Source organism: Columba livia, chromosome 26 (assembly GCF_036013475.1).
Source record: "Columba livia isolate bColLiv1 breed racing homer chromosome 26, bColLiv1.pat.W.v2, whole genome shotgun sequence".
Classification (NCBI taxonomy): Eukaryota; Metazoa; Chordata; class Aves; order Columbiformes; family Columbidae; genus Columba; species Columba livia.
The window spans coordinates 4,518,769-4,541,683 of NC_088627.1; the positions used below are offsets into that span (position 1 = coordinate 4,518,769).

A 22,915-nucleotide genomic window follows, 5' to 3' on the forward strand; every position below is an offset into this window, starting at 1 on the left:
CTCTGCCTTATCCGACGGTCTTTGGAGATGTGAGCTGCATTTGTCACACGGTACTTGTGCCTTCCCAAGGGGGAAAGTGTGGTCACTGAGGTGCCTTCTTTTGGTCCACATTGTATTATTGCAGCACGCATTTGAGCGCAAAAGAAGAAAAATAGGTTTACGTTCTTCCTTTAACCACTTTTCTCAGGCAGAGCTCAGTGGAGAAGCCAAAAGAACTTCAAAGACTGAGTTCCATGGAAATCTAATGGAAATTAAGTCCTCTGCCTCTATCTCGGCTGAAAGCCTATCCTGCGGTAGTATCTGGCATGTGACGGAGCAAATCCTGAAAAATAAATCAAGTGATCTCTGTGCTGATAATGTTTGTAGAGATTATTGAGCCGTACAACTGAACTGAGGGCTTCATGTGGCTGCATCATGCTGCGCTGCGGTTGCTCCCGTCCCTGCGCCGTCTGAACGCGGGCACAGCCCCGGGGGGGTTTAACCTCAAGAAAATAGAAGTGCTGTATCTACCCTCTCTGAAACAGGCTGGTCTGTGGGGAGACCCAGAAACTACCAGCAAACACCCCCCAAAAAACCTTAAACTGATAAAAAGGAAGTAGAAAACTTGATGCAAAAGGCAAACATGGGCTTATTTAGGAGGGAAAAGCCAGAGGAGTCATGGTGGGATCAGGACACTTCTTGGCTTTCATAGACCCTCCCCAGGTTGTATCCCACCCCATCTACACGGGAGGGACCAGGAAGTGTTAAACTGCAAGAAAAAAGGTGGTGAATGAGTTAAAAACCACCAGCTTGGCCTGCCAAGCCTGGTTGGTACAGGCTGTCTCCCCAGGACTTCCTGCCGCTTGTCACTTTGAGCTGGGGACGTCAGACTTTGTCACGCAAGAGAGGATCGCTATTAATAGGTTTCTTTCATCAGAACAACCTGAGCTTTTTAATTTCTGCAGCGGTTGGCTTCATTAAAAGCCCTTCCCCATCTACCCACAGCCGTCACGGAGAGGAAACCAGTGCCGTCAAGTGAACAATGGCTCATACCTTAAAGAAGAGGAAGGTGGTTTCGAGCTTAACCCAAGGACTGACTCAAAGCCACCCAATGCCAGGGGGTGGATTTTCAATCGACTTCAAACAGCTCCAGGCCTCATCCCAAGAAATCAGTCGGAGGAGTCTTAATCACTCCAACCTGTGGATTTTGGGGCACGAAACCTGCTGTTGGGTTGGCAGTTGCGCGCTGTGTTTCCAGCTGTGCTAGCACTGCCTCGCAGGGCAATATTTATGGAAACAACAGTCCTTAGGTCTACGAAATGATGGCAGCTACTGACCTTAGGCACTTCTTGTCAACAGCGCAAGTGTTTTAATGCTGGATCAGGTTTCCAAATCTGTTAACTCCAATATTGAACATGACATGATGTAAACATTGACAGATCACCTACGATCCTGATGCAGTAACAAGATCTCTATCAGCACATCAAACAAACAATCCCATTGAACACTTCCCAGCTGGAAGAGCCGAAGTGAATTTGACACTTTAGGCCAGTAATAAGAAGCATACTGGAAGTTTTGGGTGTTTCCTTGGAATGCAGACAGTGAAACAGTGTGTGCCACACTGGAGCTCTGGCCCTCAAAACGGTGATTCAAAGCCATGCTTTCTGCATTAAAACATTTCAAAGACCAAGCAGATCCTGCTCTTCCTTCTAGGAGTGTGCAACCTGATGTGGCTTCCAAAGCTGGGACCTGGATGGTGTTTCCATCTATCCACTGGGGGGGTGTTCACCAAAAGCAGCTTATTTCCCTAGATTCCTGAGATGCAGAATATAAAGTTGATCAAAGGTAGAAAGACAGTCCAGGAACTACATGGCTTGAGTAATACCAAAAATCTTAGCGCGTGTAGATTTGAAAAAACACTCTTAGGAGGGCCTAGTGGTCCTGGTCCCCTGATTTATCTGTGTTTAGATGCAGATGGGGTCGCAGGTGGGAGAGACAAGGACGGCACAGCCTGCCCTCCGACTTCAGGGGGTTTGGATTTGGGTGTCACGTTCGTCCCCCATAGTACCGTGTTACTAAAGGAACAGGAGAGCAGATGGTGGGAAGTGGCTTGGCCATCCCCAGGCGTCTTGCTGCGAAACGCTGGCGGCAAGCTGGAGCAAAGGAAACACGGAGCGTTTCGGCTTGGAGGGGATGTTCATTAACACACGCATTTGCAGATCATTTCCTTCGCTCCACCGAGGAGGAGATGAGAACCAGGAGATGGTAGCGCGGGCTGGGGCAGCAGCTCGAGCTGAGCCATCAGCAGCCCCCACTCGTCCATGTTCAAAGCAAGGCTCCAAGCATCCCACCAACAAGCTCCGACCACCCTCACCCAAGACTCTGCTCAAATATTATCAGCCAAACGCCACGGTTTAGCCGAGCAGGAGCTCACTGGGAGCAGCCGGCCCAGCCACGCCGTGCACAACCCAATGGCTTAGTCTCTACACGTCCCTGAGAACCCACCACAAGAAAGCGATCAGCAGCGGATAAAACTCAATGCACAAAACACCTTTCAAATCCCTCTTGTAGCCCTCAAAATAAGAACTTCAGAGAGACACACCAATCCTCTACACAAGGTTGAATTTCTTCCCAGTCTGAGTCTCGGCTAGACTATCAAGTCCCAGCATGTGCTCCAGAAACAAGCCACATGTGAACCGCCTGTGTTATGGGAACAGCAGACCTGTCCCTTACAGCAGATGCTGGGGCGGTTTCATCTTTGCACACCTATAACCCGAGATGTGAACATCCCTCAGGTTTTCCCTGGAAACCCACCTCCAGCTCCACACTCGCCACGGGGAATTCCCGGCCAAGAAGAATTTGGTGGAGCCACACGGGCGGTGAAAGAGGGAGCGGAGGACAGTGTGGACATGGAAACTGGGCTGCCCACAACTGGAAGGGGCTCAATATGATGTCTCCATGGAGGATGCTGGAGATCTCCATAGAGCTCCGGTGAGCAGCAGGACCAAGGCAGTGATTGCCCCCCTGCACTGGGCACTGGTGAGGCTGCAACTCGAATCCTGGGGTCAGTTTTTGGCCCCTCATGACAAGAAAGCCCTTGAGATGCTGGAGCGAATTAAGAGGAGGGAACGGAGCTGGTGAGGGGCTGGAGCACAAGTGTGATGGAGCAGCTGAGGGAACTGGGGGGTTCAGCTGGAGAACAGGAGCTGAGGGGAGACCTTCTGATCTCTGAAATGCCTGAAAGGAGCTTGGAGCCAGGGGTGGGTCGGGCTCTGCTCCCCAGGAACAAGCGCCAGGAGCAGAGGAAACGGCCTCAAGTTGTGCCAGGGGAGGCTGAGGTTGGATTTAGGAACAATTTCTTCCCCAAAGGGCTGTGGGGCATTGGAACAGGCTGCCCAGGGCAGTGCTGGAGTCACCAGCCCTGGAGGGTTGGACAGATCGACATGAGGTTCTCAGGACATGGGGCAGGAACAGGGGTGGGGAACAGTTGGACTCGATGATCTTGAGGGGCTTTTCCACCCCAAATTATTCCATGATTCTATGAGCAGCAGCAGCTGGCAAGTGCCAACGCTACTTCAACCCACTTCTAAAAGTTGAAGCCCAGAAGTTCACAGGAGGGAGCAGGAGGAAAATGTTAGAAGGAACCGTCTCTTCTGCTGCCGAACAAAGTCAAGCACAGATAACTCATTATTCACATGTTTGAAGTTGGCTTGCTTACGCCATTTGGAAGGAGAATCAGTCACGGCGAGGCTTTGCTTTGGTTTCCTCTGGCTTTCGTGAGACACTACGGCTACTGTCTTCCTCCAGCTTGGAGAGAAAGGGGAGTGTGTCGCAATGCGCCTCGGCTCGCATGTCCTGGCAGAGGATTTACACCGACCCGAACAACGAAAGGAAAATCATGTTGAAGGGGGTGGGGGAGAGAATTAACAACAACAACAACAAAAAGGTTGCTAATTTATAAAGCTTTTTTAGCTGGTGGTGGTCCGAGATGAATTGGCTGCCTCTAAAAGGATGAAAATAAATATCCCTCTTTTTGAAGGAAATAGGCTGGCTCCCGGCCAGCTGGCAGGAAGCACCGAGATATGTTGCATTTACAGTAGGGTTTTTTTGACTGTCTGAAGCTCCAGCAGCAGGAGAGATGTTTGCGAGAGGCAGCCTGGTATTGATTAGCTGCCTTTGCGAGCCCCTAATCTCCTCTCACTTCTGGGCTAGTCCCTTGGCTTTGCCTCTGCCCACCCCGCAACGGGAGGCCTTGCAAATGGGGCGGCTTCTGATAAACCCTATGGTGGCTTCTCATTACACTGGGAAACCCAAAGAATAAGTCCTCTGGAAGGAAAACAAAGCAGGGCATTAATTCAGCTATTTGAGCAGAAATCTAGGGTAGCATTTCCCAAACCTCCCGGGATGTGTGAGCTGTGTATCCGTGTTCAAATCCAAAGGAACATCACACCCAAATTTCCATGCAACTCCAGCACAAATCCCAAAAGAACACGGGTTCCCCATTCCCAGGGTTTCAGCCAGAAGACTGGATCTTTCTGGATTAAAAATGAAACGTGTTTAAAGCACTTTACAGCACAGGTAAAGCTGGGGGCATTCTCAGCAGCAGACTGGGTAAAATTCATCACATTTGAGCATTTAGCCCACTTGTGACTCACTGAAAATCCCCACAAGTGCTTTCCTGCATCTTCCCATCCTTAAAGACTTCTGAAAAATCTATCTACAAACTGCAGAGTGAATTAGGTGGTATATAAAGCTAATATCACCCTGTGTGTCACAAATGAGCAGATGGGTGCACGTTGGTGGGAAATCCAGAAGCTTTCATGGGTGCAAAACCCACCATCCTTGCTGACTTGTCTGCAGTTGCTCCCATTTCTAGGAAGGCAAAATTCATCTATGGGCCATGATCCAGTTCTCCTGGAATTAGGCAAACCCCTGATTCAAAGATTTCAAAGCTGGGTGCTTGGAGGAAGCAGCCGGATCTCAAGTACCTGCAGCTGATATTGCCTCAGTCATGTCTCAGATCAGATTTGCAGCTGCATATATGAGCTGTCGCTGCACAGATCAGTGGAGTGATGCCAATTTACCATGAGTTAATGCCTGCTATCTAACAACTTGAAATGGGACCTGCGTGCTACCAGTATAGCTGGTTTTTCCCCAGTAATAACCTGTTCCATTAGGGCAAGCACATCAAATTCCTTTGGGTGACACTGGTTAAGGACACTCTGCCCAGGATGGGAAGGACCATCTGCTGGGGTCAGCGCTGTGCAAGGAATGTGCCACGGTGCAGGTAATGGATTGGAGATGTCTCGGATGCTGTGTCCATGTGGGAGCCAACTGGATATAGCAGCATTTTTCCAGCTGGTCCTGGGCTCCGGATAACCCAGCGCAACCCAGATCAGACCCAAATTTTCCCAAGATTGGAGGATGCTGAGCGCTGGGTTTCCCATTTGCCCTAGAACAGAGCGGAGCCCAGCCCTGCCATTTGAATGCTAATATTCCCCATCCCAGGACTGAGTTCCGAGCTCCATCTCCAGAGACTGCCTGGTACGTCGGATAATTACAACTCCTGATGAGCTTTGCCAGTGCACACAACGCAACGCTGTAAGCGAGAGCCCCAGAGCAACGCTACCTGCACGGCACCTTCATCCTCTCTGCAACGCTGCTCCTCCAAAGCCAAAAACCAGAGCTGTCAAGCTGCTGCCTCCTCCCAAACCCGGTTTTGGGATGCGATGGGCTGGGGGAGGCACGGAGCACAGGGGATGCTCCCCGCTTGCAGGGTCTCTCTTCTTCCCTCCCCTCTCTCCCCCCGTTCCCACTACAGCGCATCAATTCACTGGAAAGAGTGCGATAAAATAATGCAAAATCATGTCTAAGCACCTTCCGCTGCAGGATATGATTTATCTCTGGCTGATTGCAGAACAGGTGACCGGGCGCCGGCAGCGGAAGAGAAGGGTCTTAGGAACTAAATTTCATCTCACTCTGAGTCAAATCCTCTTCCTCCCTCTGCCACATCATTAAAGTGATTGGTTGTGCTGATAAGCCCTTTTGAGAGGGAGAAACAAGATGTGTCCTGCCCTGACATCTGATGTGATCTTGTGGTTTTGTTTGATAGTTCTAGCCCTTTAGTTCATGTCTTCCCCGAAATGAAACTTGCCTTTTAGCACTGACTGCCTTTTTTTTTCTCCTGTTTTCCAATCCACGACCCTTCACACTGTCCTCCCGAGCTCACAAATCCTGCCCGAGGAGGCATTAATAAACCTGCAATCCAGCTATAGCTCAATAAATCCTCACTGACAACAGCCTCGGCGTCTATGCAATGCTCCCACATCACGTGCTGCCTGGCCGGTTATTAGATCTGCTTTACAAATGGGTAAACTGAGGCACGGGGCAAAACAGTGTAAAGCTCACCAACATCCTTGCTCACAAATACTCCTTTTCAGTATCACCCCATCACCTGCATCCCAGCACAACTCGCTCCTGCGCCCGGCATTGAAACACCACTGACATCCTTCTGGAAGGAGCCGTCAATGAAACTTAGTTCTCCAAACGTCCCCCCATCCACCTGAGTTTAATCTCTTCCAAATTCAATCAATGCCCACTTCTCCGACTCTGATCTATTTCTTCTCAGAGCAGGAGCAGATACGCCTCTTCCACCCCAGCTGAGAACCGTGCCCTGGGGTTTTCCCAAAGCCTTCAAAAGCAGGAGGTATTGCAACCAATTTCAACAAAGATTTCTTTGTACAACGCAAGCAAATACAATTTCCCTGTTCTGACTCCCAATAACTGCTGCACTCAGCAAATATTGGTCATTTTTAAGTGAAATTATTTCAAAGTTATTACACGCCAGGTGATTATAAAAGGAGAGGTGGAATTTACTATATGTGGCAAATAAAATAATTAGAGGAGTGAATGTGCTGGAGCCCATATTAATGCAGCAGCCGAAATTATATTTCGAGGCTGGGATTACAGCCTGGAGCTGTAAAACCAATGGCCCGGGCCATGCAAACCCCCAACCTTTGTCCCCTCTCTGCTCTCCCCAGGGTGCTCCCAGCACCGGGGTGTCCCCTGGGGTGTCCCAATGTCCTGCCCAGGGGTGACAGGTCCCCCATAGGGCTGGGGGCTCCTGCACAGCCCAACCCACCCAAATCCAGCACTGAACTGCTTTTCTCTTCTGATTTTCATCCACCACCCACCCCAGATCTGAGCCCCAACTCCCCATCACTTTGTCTGTGCAGGATCGGGCCCCAAGGGGTTAAGTGGATACCAACACCTCTAAGAAATTAGAGGAGGAGGCAGTTTAACATAATTGCTCGCCATGCATGTATCAACAGCAGTCCAGAACTGCCTCTGCAAGAACACAGTGCCCTGGACGGTCTGGGCACATCCCAAAGGGTGCAAATTCCCCCGCTGGGATCAAAACACATTAGCGATGGGAATACAAACAGAGAAACCCTCCTGCACAGCAAGTACCGATTTGCAAGGGCTCCGGTGTGAACTCGGGAGCCCTGAATCTCGCCCCGGCATCTCCTCGTCCCTCCGCACCATCCGCCAGCCTCCAGAGATGTGGCTTCGGCTTCGTCCTTCGCCTCCCGCTCGCTGCAACTGCGGCGGTGGGAGGTTTTTAAGGGATCTGGCAGATAGAAGGTGAGAGCGGGTGGTGCATCGTGCCCTAATCAAGCTGCACCGATGCTTTTCATGTGTCTCCGTCCAAAGAACAAATGGGATCAGGAAGGGTGTGATGGAGCTGGATGGTCCCTCTGTGGGACACGCAGGGTGGCCGGGACTCTTGGTGACCATCCACACAAGTGCCCCATCACCAACAACCCCAACAGCAGCGGGGGGACAGCAGTGAAAACACCAATAAAACTTGAAGATTAAAACACGTTGCATTCCCACCGAGGATTTCCCATGCCCACTTTGTTTCAGGACACCCCAAAAAGTCCACGCTCCATCCAGAGCCCTTTTGCTCCTCCAGGCAGGACCAGCATGGGGAGAAGCTGAGAAGAAGCTGAGAAGAAGCTGAGACCCAGGAGCTCTGTCTGTGTGGAGCATGACTGGGATGTCCCCAAGCAGTGTCACCCCCCTGTGCCCAAGGGCCACTGCTGGGACCACCACGGCAGGTCCCCCCTAGTCAGGGTGATGCCGAAGCTCCCATGCACTTGTACGGAACAGAGAGTTGAATTGGGAAGCGAGAAAGTGTCACTCAGCATTTCCTCTTCTTCCTCCCCAGGGAAAGGGACAGGTCTCAAGAAGTGGGAAATATGCATATTTTAAGCACCGCATTTTAAATTAGAACAAATTACAGCAATTTTACATCGATAAATAACTATCCAGGAAGCGGTGAGATCATTTTTTTATTTAAATGATCTTGTTGGTTTGATTGATTTGGTTGCCCTTTTTCTTTTCGTTTTCCTTTTTCTTCACCATTTCCCCCTCTTTTTTTTTCCCCTCTAATTCCCAGACAAACTGGGAAATGTCTGTGTATTTATATCTCGCTAAGGACAAGCAGGGGAAGAAAACAAAAGACCCTAATAATATCCAAAACTATCACCCCACGGGAGCACTTCAGCACCGAGCCTGCTTCTCATTACAGAAACATCCCCAGTTCAAGTTTTATGCATCCCCACAAGGAAGCCTTTTTGCCAAGATAAAGATCTGGAATGGTACAATACTGGCACAGCGCAGCCCCCGTCCCGGTCTCCATTTGAGCTTCTGAGAAGCGCAAATCCCTCTAATAATTTATTATTTCTTCTCCAAGCACTTCCCAAAGTCAGATTGAACCTCCAAGGGTAAAAGGCGCAACAAACAGGGGGTGTCAGGGCCCCGGGCACGCCGCAGACTCCCAACATTTTCCGTAAGAATATGGTAATTTGGGATATATCTGCTTTTGTTCCTCTTTGGCTCCCATCCCGTCACCCTGTCCGACTCGTCGCTCCCGCTTCTTCATCCTCAGCTATTTCAGACCGTCGCTTGTTGACTTGCGCCCGTCTCTGCCACCCGGTAGATCCCGATTGCCCCGTGTCCCGGCAATGGGAGAGCTACAGATTTTCTTCTCTCCATCCAGATTCATGGAGGTGACATCCAGAGGGGGCACGACACATCGTCCCAAGCTTCCCTGCATCCCACACAGCTCATCCAGCTCCCCCACACCCTGCACAGCTCATCCAGCTCCCCGTCTCCTCTCAAAATTGCTTCAAATAATACCAAAACCATAAGATAACCTTTTTCTTCCCCCCTTCCCATATGGAGGAAGCACAACATGGATTTACACAAATCCCCCCCAGCACAGGACAAAGCATCAGCTAAAATCCACCCCGGGCTGGGATGATGCGTGAACTCACAGATCAGTTTTCCCAAAAGCAACGGGAACATTTTTCCCTTGTTTTTCTCCCTCTTTTCCCTCAAAATGACGCAAAGGAAAGATGCTCTTCGTTCCAACTATCCCAGAGTCAGAAATCTCAGCAGACACCATCAATACTTTTAAAGACGCTACAACCCCCAACTTAGAAAGGAGATAACCAACTCTGCAAGATATTAAAGACGTTATTTTGCACTTTTCTGGCGTTTAAACTATTAAGGCATGAAAATATGACACTGCTGAAGGAATCAAGTTTGCACAGAACTGCTGTACCCCAGGAAGAACAAACAGGAGGATGGAAGGGGGAGCTGAAACCCCCCAAATTTGTGCCAGTGAGAGCAGGGGAGCTGACTCAGCTCTTCAGACTCTCCCAGTCACCCCCAGCCCAAAATCTGGGGGTCAAACTGGGCAGAATGGGAGGCTTAGTCTTGCATGGGACACCTGGTGATTTCTAGTTATTAACATCATATCAGGGCCTCTACAGAGCTTGTTCTGGTTAATGGGGTGGAATGTTGCACTTCTTTTCCTTTCCCTGTGTAAAATGGGTTTCAGTTTTGCTATTTCTCATAGTAAATCTCAGACTCATCTGCAGCTACGAGGATCAGGAAAGTAGTGGGGGGATCACTTGCTTTGCTTTTTCTCGCTAGCCTCAAATGGGAGCATACACCAGGAATAACGTGGGGAAAAATCCACAGCACAGATTCCCCTGAACTCAAGAAAAATGGATTCATAGGCACTTTACATTAAAACAAGAAAATAGAAAAAAGAGAAAGGCTTTTTGAGGGTAGTTTGCGGACGTGCCGGGGTTCGGGGAGCCGGCGAGGCGCTGGGCGTGGGGTGGGAAGTGAGATGGGGTGTTGATGGGGGTGCGGGCAGCGGTGCCGAGGTGTGTCCGTGGCAGGACGGGCGGTTCAGGGCGCTGCTCTTATCGGGGCAGCTCGAGATGGATAGAGAAGCCACAGCGAGGTGTGTGTCATCCCCAGGATGGGCTGGTATGACTCGTCCTCCTCCCTGGCTGCCACCCGGGCAGCACTGCAAAAATGTCCTTACGGCAGGGCTGGGGGCACATGGGGACACAAACACCCCTTCCCACAGCCCCCCACGATCAATAGCAGCAAAGCCTTCTTCAGGCTGGATTTACAGACAGGGTTCTTCCCATTTACAGTCTTTTTTTGCTTCTTTAGCCCATTCTCAAAGCCAAGAGCCCCCAGTGCATGGGGGGCTCAAGGACATCCAGCACTCAAGCCACAGCCTTGCACCCACTGACTGCCAGCACCCTGGGAACACAGGTGCCACCAGCACCTTGCACAGGCATGGACAAGGGGGTTTCCACCCTCAGCAGACCCCAAACCCTTCATTTCCCAACCAGGAGCACAGGGCTGGGGCTGATGAAGTATGTGGGGCAGGCGGGTAGGGAAACCCTCGCCCAGCTGAGGCTTTTGAAAACATGAAAGCTAAAAAGCGGCGGTTCTTGGAAGAGCCTCAGAGCCGTGGGAGGTGAGAAGCCTTTCCACCCGCCGGCTACGTGCCACACAATGGGGGAGCACTGGGCGCTTGGGGTGAGCCAAAGTGGTGGCCACCAGGTTGTCCCCACTCCCAACATGGCCCCATTGCTCCATCCTCATGGGACAGAGAGGGAAGGAGCCTTTTGGGGATGATAAATGACCACGGAGGGGATTTGTATCTGTGCAGGATGGGGTCTTACCAGAAAAACCTTGTGTGGACAAGATGGAGAGGAGACATGAAACACTCTTACCTGGCTGGGGGTGTTCCAGCCACAAGCCCCTGCCTCCTCCTGGTCCAAGCCCAGCGATGCTTCAGCATGGGGACACCCTCCTGGCACTTACCCTGGTCACCCCAAGTGGTGACACAACCGAAAGCACTGACTCTCTGATGAACAAACCCAAAATGAGCAGGAGACACCAGCCACCATCACCCCCACAAATGTTTGCACTGCAGACAAGTGGGCAACAAGGCGGGGATGTGGGGACCCCACTGCCCCTCACTCCTCCAGCATGGAAACCCAAGCTACAACCCTTCCTCATCGTCACCCTGCACTTCATCATTCAGCCCAGGATGGGAGAAAACTAAACTGCAATGTAAGAGCATTAGTAGGGAGGTCTGTGCTGCTCCAGCATCCCGCTCCCTGCTCCACTCACCACCTTCACTGAGGGGGAAGAAACCCAGCTCCGTTCACCCAAATTCACACAGCATTAAACCTCAGAAAAGCAACTTTGTGCATCCCCGCAAGGGTTATGGTGGGTGATCAAGTCCTCTTGCTCTCCCCTTCCTCCTCGGCAGGGATGGGGGGGAGACAGAAACGAGGGGTTAAGGGCAAAGGGGGTGAAGGGGGGAGAGGCTGAGACTGAATGGCAACAAGAAAATATCCTCCTGATGAGCTTTGCCAGTGCACACAAGGGGGACGGGAAGGGGGGAAAAAAGGGGGACGGGAAGGCTGCCAGCAGGTGGGTGTGATGGGGGGGCCCTGGAGATGTTCCCATGCACCCAGGACCACACCAAACCACCCCAGAGAGATTCCAGCTATTCATTTTTTAACACCTTCTACCTCTTGTGGGTTATTCTGCAGGCAGCTCCAGGTACGGGAGGGCTTTGCACCAGGGCTGCAGCTCGGCCGAGTCAGGCTCTTGCTAAATAAAGAGCTGCAGAGGAGGGGGGGATAAATAATAAGGAAATTCCACAGGAAGTTCAAATATTTTATTACTTCCTGTTTGTACAAAGTATGTCAACACTTGGCACCCGCTGCGCCAGTTGTTTAGAGCTAAGGTGTCAACTTGAAAAAATGTCCTTTTTCTCTCCAGATCTGACCCGGAAAATGCTTGAACTCAAGGAAAAAAGTAGTAATAATAATCTGGGAGTGAGCCTGCGTGGTGCTGGGACCGCGGCGGAGCTGGCGAAATGGTGACTCGGCCAAAGCCACCGCAATTCTCAGCCTCACACGTACCCTGACGTGGCGCCATCAAACCAACACCCTTGAGTGTCCTCAACACCCTGGTCCCCCATCCAGCTGCACCCCCGGCCCCGTGAGGGTCGTGACCCACTTCCCTGCCATTCCTCACCCATCTCGACTCAATTGCAAACTCCTCAGAAGTTCTTTTCTATTATTATTTCTTTTTCTGGGCACGGCTTGAGTTAAAAGACTTGCTCAAGGGCTGAGATGAAGCGATGGGGCAGGGGTGGAAGATGAATGGGGTGCTGGGAGGTGGGGCGTGGAGCCCAGCCACGTTCTGACCCAAAAAACCCCACGAGAACGGTTGCTGGAAGGATTTCGCCGCATCTGAGAAGACGATGCCCAGGGCTTTCCCAGGGCGCCAAGACAAATGGCCAATTCTTTCCACATTTAAGGGCGCTTTGCTGCCCGTTCACACCAGCCCCACATCCAGCCTCCAGCTCCAACCAGCACCAATTCTGTGCAACGGGAGCCAATGCACACCATGTTCCGCTCATTTGCAACACTGCAGCCATGTTTGATAGATTAAAATAGATTTTATATATTAAAATATATATTTTTATGCACACACATATGCATGTATTTACACAATTGCATGTGTGCAATGAATTGAGCTGGGAAGGACCCACAAAGATCAAGCCCACATAGATATTTATATGTATTTATATCTATTTAACACACATATATATAAATATATATTTAAAAATATATATATAATATGTACACACACAAAAATTGCAATTCCTGCTGGCAGCTCTCACCTCCCAAAGCCAAGCAATGGAAGGCAGTGCAAACCATGGTGTTGCACCAAACTGGTTCTTACCGGGGCTTTACCGGCCCCAGTGGGTGGCCAGCAACCTGATGGGTGCCGCACACCCAGGGGTGCTGTGCCGCAGAGCCACCCAGTGGCAGGTTCACCAGGAAAACCACCTTGGGTTTCCACAAGCGAACCTGGATCACTTGGCAGCCGGTATTTCCACACCGGGGGTTTCTGCACGGGGCTGCAGGGAAGGGCAAAGGGCATTATTGCTTTTAAGTTATATTTTTAAATTCGTGTTTATTAGAAAATGCAAACCAAAGCGTGGCAAAAGAGGATTTTTAATTTGTTTTCTTCTTGGCTTGCACTGGATTTTCATCGATCGCTAATTTAAGCCTCGGGGTCAAATTAGGAGTCAAAATGTGACCTTTACTGCTAACAAATCTATGATCTATGAAAAATCTAAATCTATGAAAAAAGTAAAAAAAAACCCAAACCCACAACTTGTATCTAAACTCCTTCCATCAGCAATTTGTGGGCTGTGGGGGTGCAAGGATGGGGCAGAGATCAACCTCTGGGGCCCTCTCGAAACAAGCAGAAGCAGCAAATAAACCCCACGCAGAATTCCTTAATGAGCTCACACCTCCCAAACAAACACTTTGAGGTCCACAAATCAGAAGAAAAAAGGCTGAAAAGTGCTGACGTTGCAGGCAGGATGGCGTCCCGGGGAGGGCATCCCTCGGGCACCCAGCGCTGGGCACGCCGCTGCGCTCCGTCCTCCGCCTCTGCTTCCTTGAGCCAAACGAAGGCACAGCCCCAAGCCGAACGGCGCAGGGCGAGCGTGCCCGGGGCTCAGCCCCTCGCCCGGCCAAACCTCCCCCTCCATATCGGAAAACTGAAATTAAAGATGGGGAGCGATGGGCCGAGGTGTTGAAATGCAGGAGGAGTGGGGATGATTCAGCAGGGGGTTTTGGCGAGTCAGAGCAAAACCAAACGCTAAGAGTAGGAACTATCTCGCCTTGTATTATTATTTATGTATTCCTGATTATTATTATTATTAGAAAGGCGATCTGATAGAGCAGATAAAGGGCTGAGCCAGGAGTCAGGAGACCTGGTTTCTATTCCTGACCTGGCAAAGTTGTGAAATTCCCTGCCCAGCCCGTTCCCGGTTCCCACCACGACTCGCTGCCGCAGCCCCATGACGGGGACCTGCCTTGTGTTTCTGGCTTAAAATAAAACCCAACAGCGTTGCATCCCCTGGATGCCAGCTTTGCAAATCCAGCCCGACAGCTCAACAAGCTCCTTTAAAGACTTTCATGCTCCAAAATAAAAATCAAGGGTGGAAGAAAATCCAAACAGCCCCGATGCAAATAAAACCCCCTCACCGAGGTAACAGCCTCCACCTGGCCTGACATCAAGGGGCACCCATGGCCCAATGACAGCATCAACAGACAAATATTTTCTGAAGCATATTTAGAAGGATCAAACCATTTCCCTTCCATTTGGGCACTGACAGCTTGACACGCAAAGGGAACAAACTCGGCTTTATAGTCTCCGGGGTGGCGTGGAGTGAGCGGGAAGGTGAAGCCAGAGCGAGAAAACAGAGATGGAAGCACCGGGGACGAGGTCCCGTTGCACAGGGACTCCCGCAGTGCCAATAATACAACTGACAAAAGGAAATCCCTCCAGCCGACAGCACCGGAGTGTTTCCCTGCATCGTGGCAGATGCCAAGGTGAGCTCAAACCTGCCCGATGCCAAAAACCAACCCAGCAGCTGCCTTTGCAAAGAGCCGCCCTCAGCCCAGGGGCACCGTCGCGCACCCAGCGGAGCCTCCTCTGTCACAGCACAACGACATTTCCGTGCTTGAGTCGTCTCTTTGGGTTTTCTCAAGCAACGCAGCTCCTGGCCGCTGCCAGAGGAGCCTTTGACAACCCGAAAGCGAAACCGCGCAGACCCAAAGAGGAAGATGCCGCTGAGCTCTCCCGGGCCCGTGCGGACAGACGGATGAACACGGCGCAGGGGAAACCTGCAAACACTTTGGGTTTAATAATCAGCAAGCCAGCCTCCAAAGCACCTCTGGCTTTACAACCCCCCAGAAATGCCCTGTGTGCCTCCAGATTTGAGGCCTCTGTAGTTTTGCTGTCAAAGCCCAAAGCATTTTCCATGTGTCCCAAGCACTATGAGGAGTGGAGCTGTAAAGCCATCCCTGTGCGATGGGACACGGAGCACGGTCGGAGCGAGCAGCAGGCAGGGACACACGCCACACTCTGCTGGGCCGAGAAAATCAAGTAAAATAAAAGTGGCCAAGCTGAACCCGCCGCATGGGGCTTGCTCGGCCATGCAAACGGTGCCTGTCCCGGGGGGCTCTGCCCAGCTGCAGGGCATCCTAAATCCTTCAGCCATGGAGAGCTCGGCCCCCGCATCCCCCCTATGCCGCTCAGCAGCTGCCAAATCAAACACATCACTTACTTCGTGGCTCCCGGGGTCCGTCAACAGTCACTTTAATGGCTCGGTGATAAGTAGCGACCTGGGTGGGGTTGGTGAACACGGTGATCGTCAGGGTGAAGCTTTTTCCTAAGGATGAAAAGTACAAAATAAAAATAAGAGAAATGAGGAGAAGGAGAAGAGAAATGGGTTCAGCTCATATGGGAGCAAAAGGGTCGGGCTGGAGCAGGCTCAGGCACAAATAGCCACATCCACCCAACTCCAACACACACATCATTTAATTTTATGAGACATTATTGCCGAGACACAGAGCTTGGCTGGCTCCCGCTGGGGTTCAGCTGCTGCAGAGAGAGGCTTGGACCCGGTTCAGAGCCGGGTGGAAAAGTCACTTGTGTCCCTTCTCTCCCGCCCTGTCCCCACATCAACCCCCTCCACACACGCAGCTTCCTGGTGCCTCTTCTCATGGGAACCCAGCCTCGAGATGTGCTGTTGGATGTGGGACCCCCTCTGCAAGGGGTGGATGTGGGTCCTGGCACCCATGGGAGGCTCCTGGGGAGCAAACTGGTGAGGCGGCTTCAGCCTGGGGTTTGCTGGGGAAACCCGGTGACTTTGGCCCTGTGGATTTACCTATATAGTGGCGTTAGGAGCAGAACTGTGCCAGGGTCTTGGCCGCACAGCAAATGTATGGGTGCCAGAGACTGGAAACTGCAGAATTGGAACTGAATCTGGCCAAGCTTTGGGCAGCAGAGGTGGCCCTGCCAGCTGTGGGGACCGTCCCCCTCTCCCAGCCCTGACCAGAGCATAAAGCAGCGAAAAGCACTTGGGAGCCCAATTTTGCACGAACTCAACAGTGAGTCAGCAGGACAGGTTTCCATCCACAACCCGAAAATGCTTTTGGCATCACGAAGGGCGTTATCACGCCTGCACCCATGTGCCCCCCTGCTCCCCAGCGTCCACCCCAAACCAAACCCAGTCACCTCCCGCACCCTCTGCCCCCTATATGCTGCCGTCACCCCCTCGATGCAAGAATCAGGCTGGAAATGCCCTGAACTCCTCCAGCCTTCATTTCACAAGTAAACCCAATAACAAACCACCTCCTTTCCCTTTTTCCCCTCTAAAGGAATTAGAGATTTTTCAGATCCCAACCATCATCCATCTACAGGGTTGGACCTGAGAATACCCATAGCAAAACAAAATACTATTTATACAGCTAGGAGGAAAAAAAGAATAAACAGAAAAAACAAGATTATCTCCTCCGGAGAACATCCTGCAATTATCCCAGGTGGGAGAGTTTCCCTACGGGAGCACCGGGGGAGAAATATTGGCTTTAAAGCAGACAGCAACTATCGATCCATGCCCGACCTCAGCTTTCGAGACAAGACTAAACGCTGCACAAACCTCCGGCTCAATTTCTGCACAAAAATGGTTTATTTTTATTTGGTTTTAATCCTCCCAAATACAAACGTAACCCCCAATGAAATGGCTGCACTGACAACCTGCCTGGAAGAGCCGGGCTGGCGCAGCCTGCAGAGCGCGAAGGCTCCCGGGTGCCTGCACGGCCACGGACAAACCACCAACACGGAGCACTTGTTGGCAACAGGTTTGCAGAACCAGCGTGTGGGGCTGAGGATTAGTAGGGGCAATTAGTTAGGAAATCCCATGGGAGGAGAAGCAAATGAGGGACCCCCTTGCTTTATGAGACGCAACCGTCCCGCACGGCCCGGGAGCTGAGCCCAGCAGCTCGGCACACGGCTCCTCCTCGCTGTTAGAGCGCATTTGTATTGAGTTTTATTATTTAATATTTTATTTTCCACGTGAAATAAACCCCCTGCATTTCACTCCCTCACTGCAGATACAAACACCTCTCCAGGGCCGGCGGCCGCAGGGTGGAAACAGCCGGGCCATTGCTTTTTTATTTAAACAGCTCTCAAAAAAAAAATCCTCCCATGAATCGAAAACGACAATTATTACTCAGCATCATTTTTACTCATTTCCCGCCTTCTCGGGAAGCCGGGCTGAGGTTACTCATTCCCACCGTGCCCCCTGCATCTCTGCATGGGGATCACGGCTGCTGGGTGGCTGTGGGAGCACCCACGGCACCGGGGGAAGATTCCAGCTGGGGGAGCACCCAGCTGGTCGCGGCTTTCATTTTATACAGTGCGATCTGAGCAGAAAAAGGTGGTTTTATTTTATAGATATATATATATATTTTAAGAGCTAAGCATAAAGGGAAACTGGTCCTTCTCCCCTCTCTTTGTCTTGCACATGTTAATTTTGGAGAGGAATGAGTAAGGACCTGCTCTTCCCAGCTCACAGTGCTGGGGAAAAATAATAAATAATAATAAACGTGGCTGAGATTATTATTTTCATTATTATTATTTTTTATTATTATTATTAAAAATGCCCAATTCTGAACTATTTCAAAGCCATATTTTCAAAACAAGAGCCCCGCTGCTGTTGATCTCCCAGGGCTCCTGCAGCTGGGGCGCACAACCGGGCTGCTCACGCTGCGTGTGTTCAGATGCCCACTTCGGATTCACACAAACATTTAGACACACACACAACCCCGCTCTAACAAACTGTGCCACAGCAAATCCAGATTTCTGCCAGAACAAACAAAACCAGCACCGGGCTTGGGGATATTGAGCCAAACAAGGGAAAAAAACAAGTGCGACACCCAGAATAAAAACTCAATAGAAAGGATTTTTCACGCTGAATAAGGCTGAAAGAGCCCCTCGCCGGGAAAGCGCGGCCGGACATGGGGAGCTGAACACACGCTTCACGCTGCGAGAAAACCCTCGTGCCAGCCCCAGGGAGCGACAACGGGGTTATTTCTCTACTAATAGTACAAAGCCTCAACCCACAAGAATATATTAAATATATAGAAATCAGCACTTGAGTTATGCTGCTTGCACCAAAGCCTCTTAGAGGCAGTGGAGGTGTTTTCACTGCTGTAATGAGTATTTTCCAGGACTCTGCCTGAGGAAAGACTGTTCACCCAAGCGCTTTCTAAGGCTGTAAACTACTGGTAATTCAGAGCGTGGGTCTGCAGAGGAGGGAAGTTAATAATGAATTCAAGAGTCAAGCTGAGATTGGGTTGCGTTCAGTTTGGAAATTTGTGTAAGGGGGGCGAAAAATAAAACACACAGAAAGAAAAGAGCCCAAGAGAATAATTGATTACAGAAATGAAAGCTTAATTCATAAAAGAAAAACATTTTCCATCCATCAACCTGCAACCAGTTAAGTGGCGAGTTTTTAAAGAAACTGCAACATGGAGAAGGAGCCAACAGGAAAAAGGAAATGTATGAAAGAATGTAAACTATTCAAGTTTCATAAAGAGGAACAAGTAAACAGTTATTACATGCAAATAATTCCTAACATCACTGCTTTTAATTAATGCAGAGAAGTCAAAATAGATCTGACATGGTGCCTTTCAGAAAACGCTGCCATGTGGCTGTTAAAATATAGTATCCTTATTTTTGTTTCAATGAGCAATTAAGTGCTTCGACCTGCCGTGTTTATTTGGGATGAAATGTCGAAATTATTCTATTTATACTATTTAAAGGCAGGTACAGCGGGGCTCCCCCGACACCCGCGGCCGTTCAGCGTTTTGAGGGCATTTATTTCCCTCTGCTTGGATGGCAAAGCCTGATTTCCTTGATGGTTTGTTATAAAAAAGCCAGCAGCGTGATCCGTTCGAGAGTGAACGATACAGCCAGCCCCTAAATTTCTAAAAATCTGAATTTCTGCCCCGTTTTTTCATGCAACAAGAGGGCAGAAAACGAGCAAACCTTCCCCAAAAAGCACCCGCAGCTCTGCCCTGCGCCCGCATCTCCCGATCAAAAGGAACCTCGCTGCATTCCCCTCCTGCCGAGCACCGCGTTATTATATCCCTTCACACACCTGATTCGCACCGTTTACAAACGAGCTGCCAGGTGGGTTATTGCCCCTGAGCACATTCACCGAACCACCGCGCACCCCCCGCTGCCCACGTTTACCTCCCTGAGGAGCGAAATTCGGGAGGATTTGGGTCGAGGCTGCTTTGCCCCACCACGGAGGTTATTTTTTCTTTCCCCTGCACCGTCCTTTGGCGGGGAAAACCCCCGGGACGAGCGGGGCGGTGCGGCCGTTCTGTTGCGGGGGTGGCCGGGGATGCTCCCGCATCCCTCCCGCATCCACATCCCATCGGCAGCTCGGAAACAGCTTCAGGGCCGGGGGATCCTCCCTGCGCGACAAACCCAGCCCGCAGCAACGAAACCACCGGCCCGCGAGAAATACACCGTTAACAAGAAAATCAACCAAAACGCAGCTTCTTTTTCTCTCTTTTTTTTAAAGCCAAGTAAAAAGGCCAACCATTTCCCGGCCTGTACCTACCCCTGCCGCTTCTCCCAACAAATCTGAGGTCGTTAAATCTCGCTACTTGGTTTTTCATCACGGCGGAGGCGTTGCGGAGCTCCGCCGAATAGTTCTCGTCGTTCCCGGCCATCACCGTGACCACCGTCCCATCGGGCACATCTCCGAGGGCTACGACCTAGGGCAGGAGGAGAGGAATTTTAGGCTCAAATTCGCTGCCGTCGGAACTAACCTGCCCTAAGGTGTGCCCTACCCCCCAAAAAAAACCCCAAACCAAAGCAAAACCAAAAGCAATCCGAGCCCCCGAGGAAGGCTGTAAAATCGGAGGGGAAAGGGGAATATATGAGTTAAAAAATAGGTTAAAATGAGCGAGTGGGTTCTACGGGGAGGGGACGGGGGGAGCCGCTCGCCCTTGGCCCCGCTGGGAGAAATCGCGCTTTTATTTTGTTTGATTCAGGGAAAAAGAAGCGCTGCGGAGCGGCAGCGAGCGGGGGCCTGGAGCTCCGCGCCCTGGCCGGGGGAAACCCGGGGAGCTGCGCGGTCGCGGAGGGGAGCGCGGAGCTGGCGGAGAAGGGTCTCTCCCCCCCGGGGAGCGGCGCCCCGAGCTCCCGGTGCCGGGACAGCCGGGGGAACACGGTCTGCAACCCATCGCTCCCCGCCACCGCCGGGCTCCCCGGGCCTCCGCTGCCGTCCTGCCCGGCTCCCCCCGCTGAGGTTTTGGCTTCCCTCCCCTCGGCCCCGTTCCCCCAACCCCGCGAGCACAGCGGGGAATCCCGGCCCGGGGCTGCCCCGTCGGTCACCCCGTCCCGCGGGAGCGGAGCCGGGCGGCCGCGGAGAGCCCGGGCAGCGCGGCCCGGTGCTCCAACTCTTCGTTTTCGTTTTTTTTTTTTCCTTTTTGCAGATTAGATCTCCCTTCCCTGCCTCTCTCTCCCTCTCCCAAGAAGGTAATTAACCTCCACTCTCATTAAACTTCAAAGTTGCCTGAGAGCTCCTAACTGTACGGAATATCTAAGATGCTGTGACCGCAGGGCAATGCGGAGACTTGATTAAAAATAATAAACCGGGCTCCCTTGAAGGTGATGTCAAGAGCGAGTTAAAGTGAAAGGGGCGGAGGGAAAGAGGCGAGTAGGTCGGGGAGGAGGGTAAGCCCGGAGCTGAGCCGGTCCCTCCGAGCCACCGGGGCCACCTGCCCGGTCACAACCCTCCCCGGAGCTCAGCGCTTACCTTGAAGGCGACGGGCAGCGTCTTGTTGCATCTCCAGTGGGACGGCAGCACCGAGCACAAGAAGTTGGGGCTGTCGGTGCGCACCAGCTCGCCGGCGTGGTCGGCCAGTACATCCACGACGGAGCGGACCTCAGGTCGAGCCCTGGCGCCCGGTGCGGGGGCCCCCAGCGCCCCGCTGTTCTCACCCATCTTACCGCAGGGGAAGGCCGTGGAGGGGGGAGTGAAGCGCCTGCTGGTGCTCGGGTCTACGGGAATACGCATCACAACGGCGGGCGTCAGGGAGCCGCCGCAGCCCGGGGGTACGAGGGGGGGCCTGGCTGGGCCCGGCGCCCACCGCTCGGTTACGACGGGGCTCGGCGGTGGGACGCGGCGGGAGCAGCGGCGGCCGGGCCCCGCGCTGCCTCGCTCCGTCCCGGCAGATCGCCGTCCTCGGCGGGGCGGCGCGGGGAAAGCGGTGCGAGGTGTCTGCTCCCGCCCGGCTCCGGGGCTCGTCCCCGGTGGTTTCGCTGCAGTCCCGACCGCCCCGCCCGGGGAAAGGCGGCGCGGAGCCCCGGCAGAGCCACGTCGCGGCCGCGGGCACCCTCGGCTGCAGGCGGGTCCGCTCCGCCGGGCGGCCCCGAAACCAGCTCCCAAATGTCAGGCGCACAGCCCGGTACCGTATTTACTGCCGGCCCCCCCGGGGCGGGGGCGGGCCGTGCCCTGACGGACGGGGCGCTGCGCCAATGGGACGGCCGTGGGGGTCCTTCTCCCCGCCCAGCGCCCTGTCCTGCGGGACAAATGGGCGTGACCACAACCGAAAGAGGCGTGGTCTCTGTCAAAATAGGCGTGGTCTCTTAAAGCCCCGCCCCCGCTGGGCTGGCCCGGCGGGGCGGGCGAACGTCGGGGTCCCGGTGGCTTCTTGCCGCCGCCGGCGGAGGCTTTTGGGGCGCGATGAGGCAGTTTTGGGGCCGGAGCTGCCGGAGCCGCCGCAGTGCAGAGCGGCTGGGAAAACAGCACGTCCCTCACTGTCCCCCCGCGTCCCCAGCCCTGGCTCGGCAGTGGCGGGGCGGGGGGAGCGGCGGCTGTGGAGCAGCCGCTGCCGCCGGCACACGCGTCCCACGGCCTGCTCTGAAAACCGCTGCTCCCAGACGCCGCCTTTTGCCTCCCCTGCCTCCCAAAAAACGAAAACCGCCTTCATCTCCGGCGATCCCGGGACGCCCGCAGCGCCCGGCGACTCCGGCAGTTCCCCGGGGGCCGTGGCTGCGGGCAGGTCCGGAGGCTCCGGCCGGAATCGTTGGCGAGAAAATTCGTGGCGAAGCCGCCGGTTCTGAGGGAACATATCGAAGGCGGCGGTTCGCTCCGCTCCGCGGCTGCCCGCGGAGCCCCGGCCGCGGAAACGCCGAACCGCGGGGTGGGCGGGGGGCAGGACCGGGAAGTGAGACGGAGGTTTCTTTGCCCGCGCTTCCCGGCCCTTTCCCGACGGGGCTGAGCTCCGCCGGTGGTGTTTAGGGACCGGGACGACCCGTCGGAGCGGAGCCGGCCGGGCCGCAACGTTCCCGGCTCCGTGCTGCGCGGTATGAAACGCAATTTTCCTTAAAACAAACGAACAAAACACCCAACGTCAAAAAAACTTCTCCTTTTCCTGAACCCACTCCACAAACTAATGAAACATTTTCCTCCGCAAGCCGCAGTGCCCGGTGGAGAGAACCCGGGTCGGGCTCCGCATCCCGCTGCTCGCAAGACCCAGAAAAAGCCCGTGTTTGTCCAAAAGAAAAACAAAAATAGATATAAATATATACATATATTTAACTAAGAGGAGCGGGGGGTTCCCTCGCTACAACGCCCCGTTAG

The 22,915-nt window shown here is 52.8% G+C and overlaps 1 protein-coding gene across 2 annotated transcripts in view; it reads right to left on the reverse strand.

The window, feature by feature from the left end:
* RUNX3 (RUNX family transcription factor 3) overlaps nucleotides 1-21,728 on the reverse strand; it is a 38,182-nt gene extending 16,454 nt beyond the window's left edge. The window contains exons 1-3 of one of the 2 annotated variants that reach the window (XM_065041511.1): nucleotides 21,086-21,728; nucleotides 19,883-20,039; nucleotides 15,533-15,637 (exon numbers count right to left, since the gene is read on the reverse strand). In XM_065041511.1, the coding sequence (XP_064897583.1) occupies nucleotides 15,533-15,637; nucleotides 19,883-20,039; nucleotides 21,086-21,346 (523 nt within the window). In that variant the 5' untranslated portion in view covers nucleotides 21,347-21,728. The remainder of the gene's footprint in view (nucleotides 1-15,532; nucleotides 15,638-19,882; nucleotides 20,040-21,085) is intronic. The other variant, XM_021280843.2, reaches the window with a different exon arrangement.
* Between the last annotated feature and the right edge of the window lie 1,187 nt (nucleotides 21,729-22,915).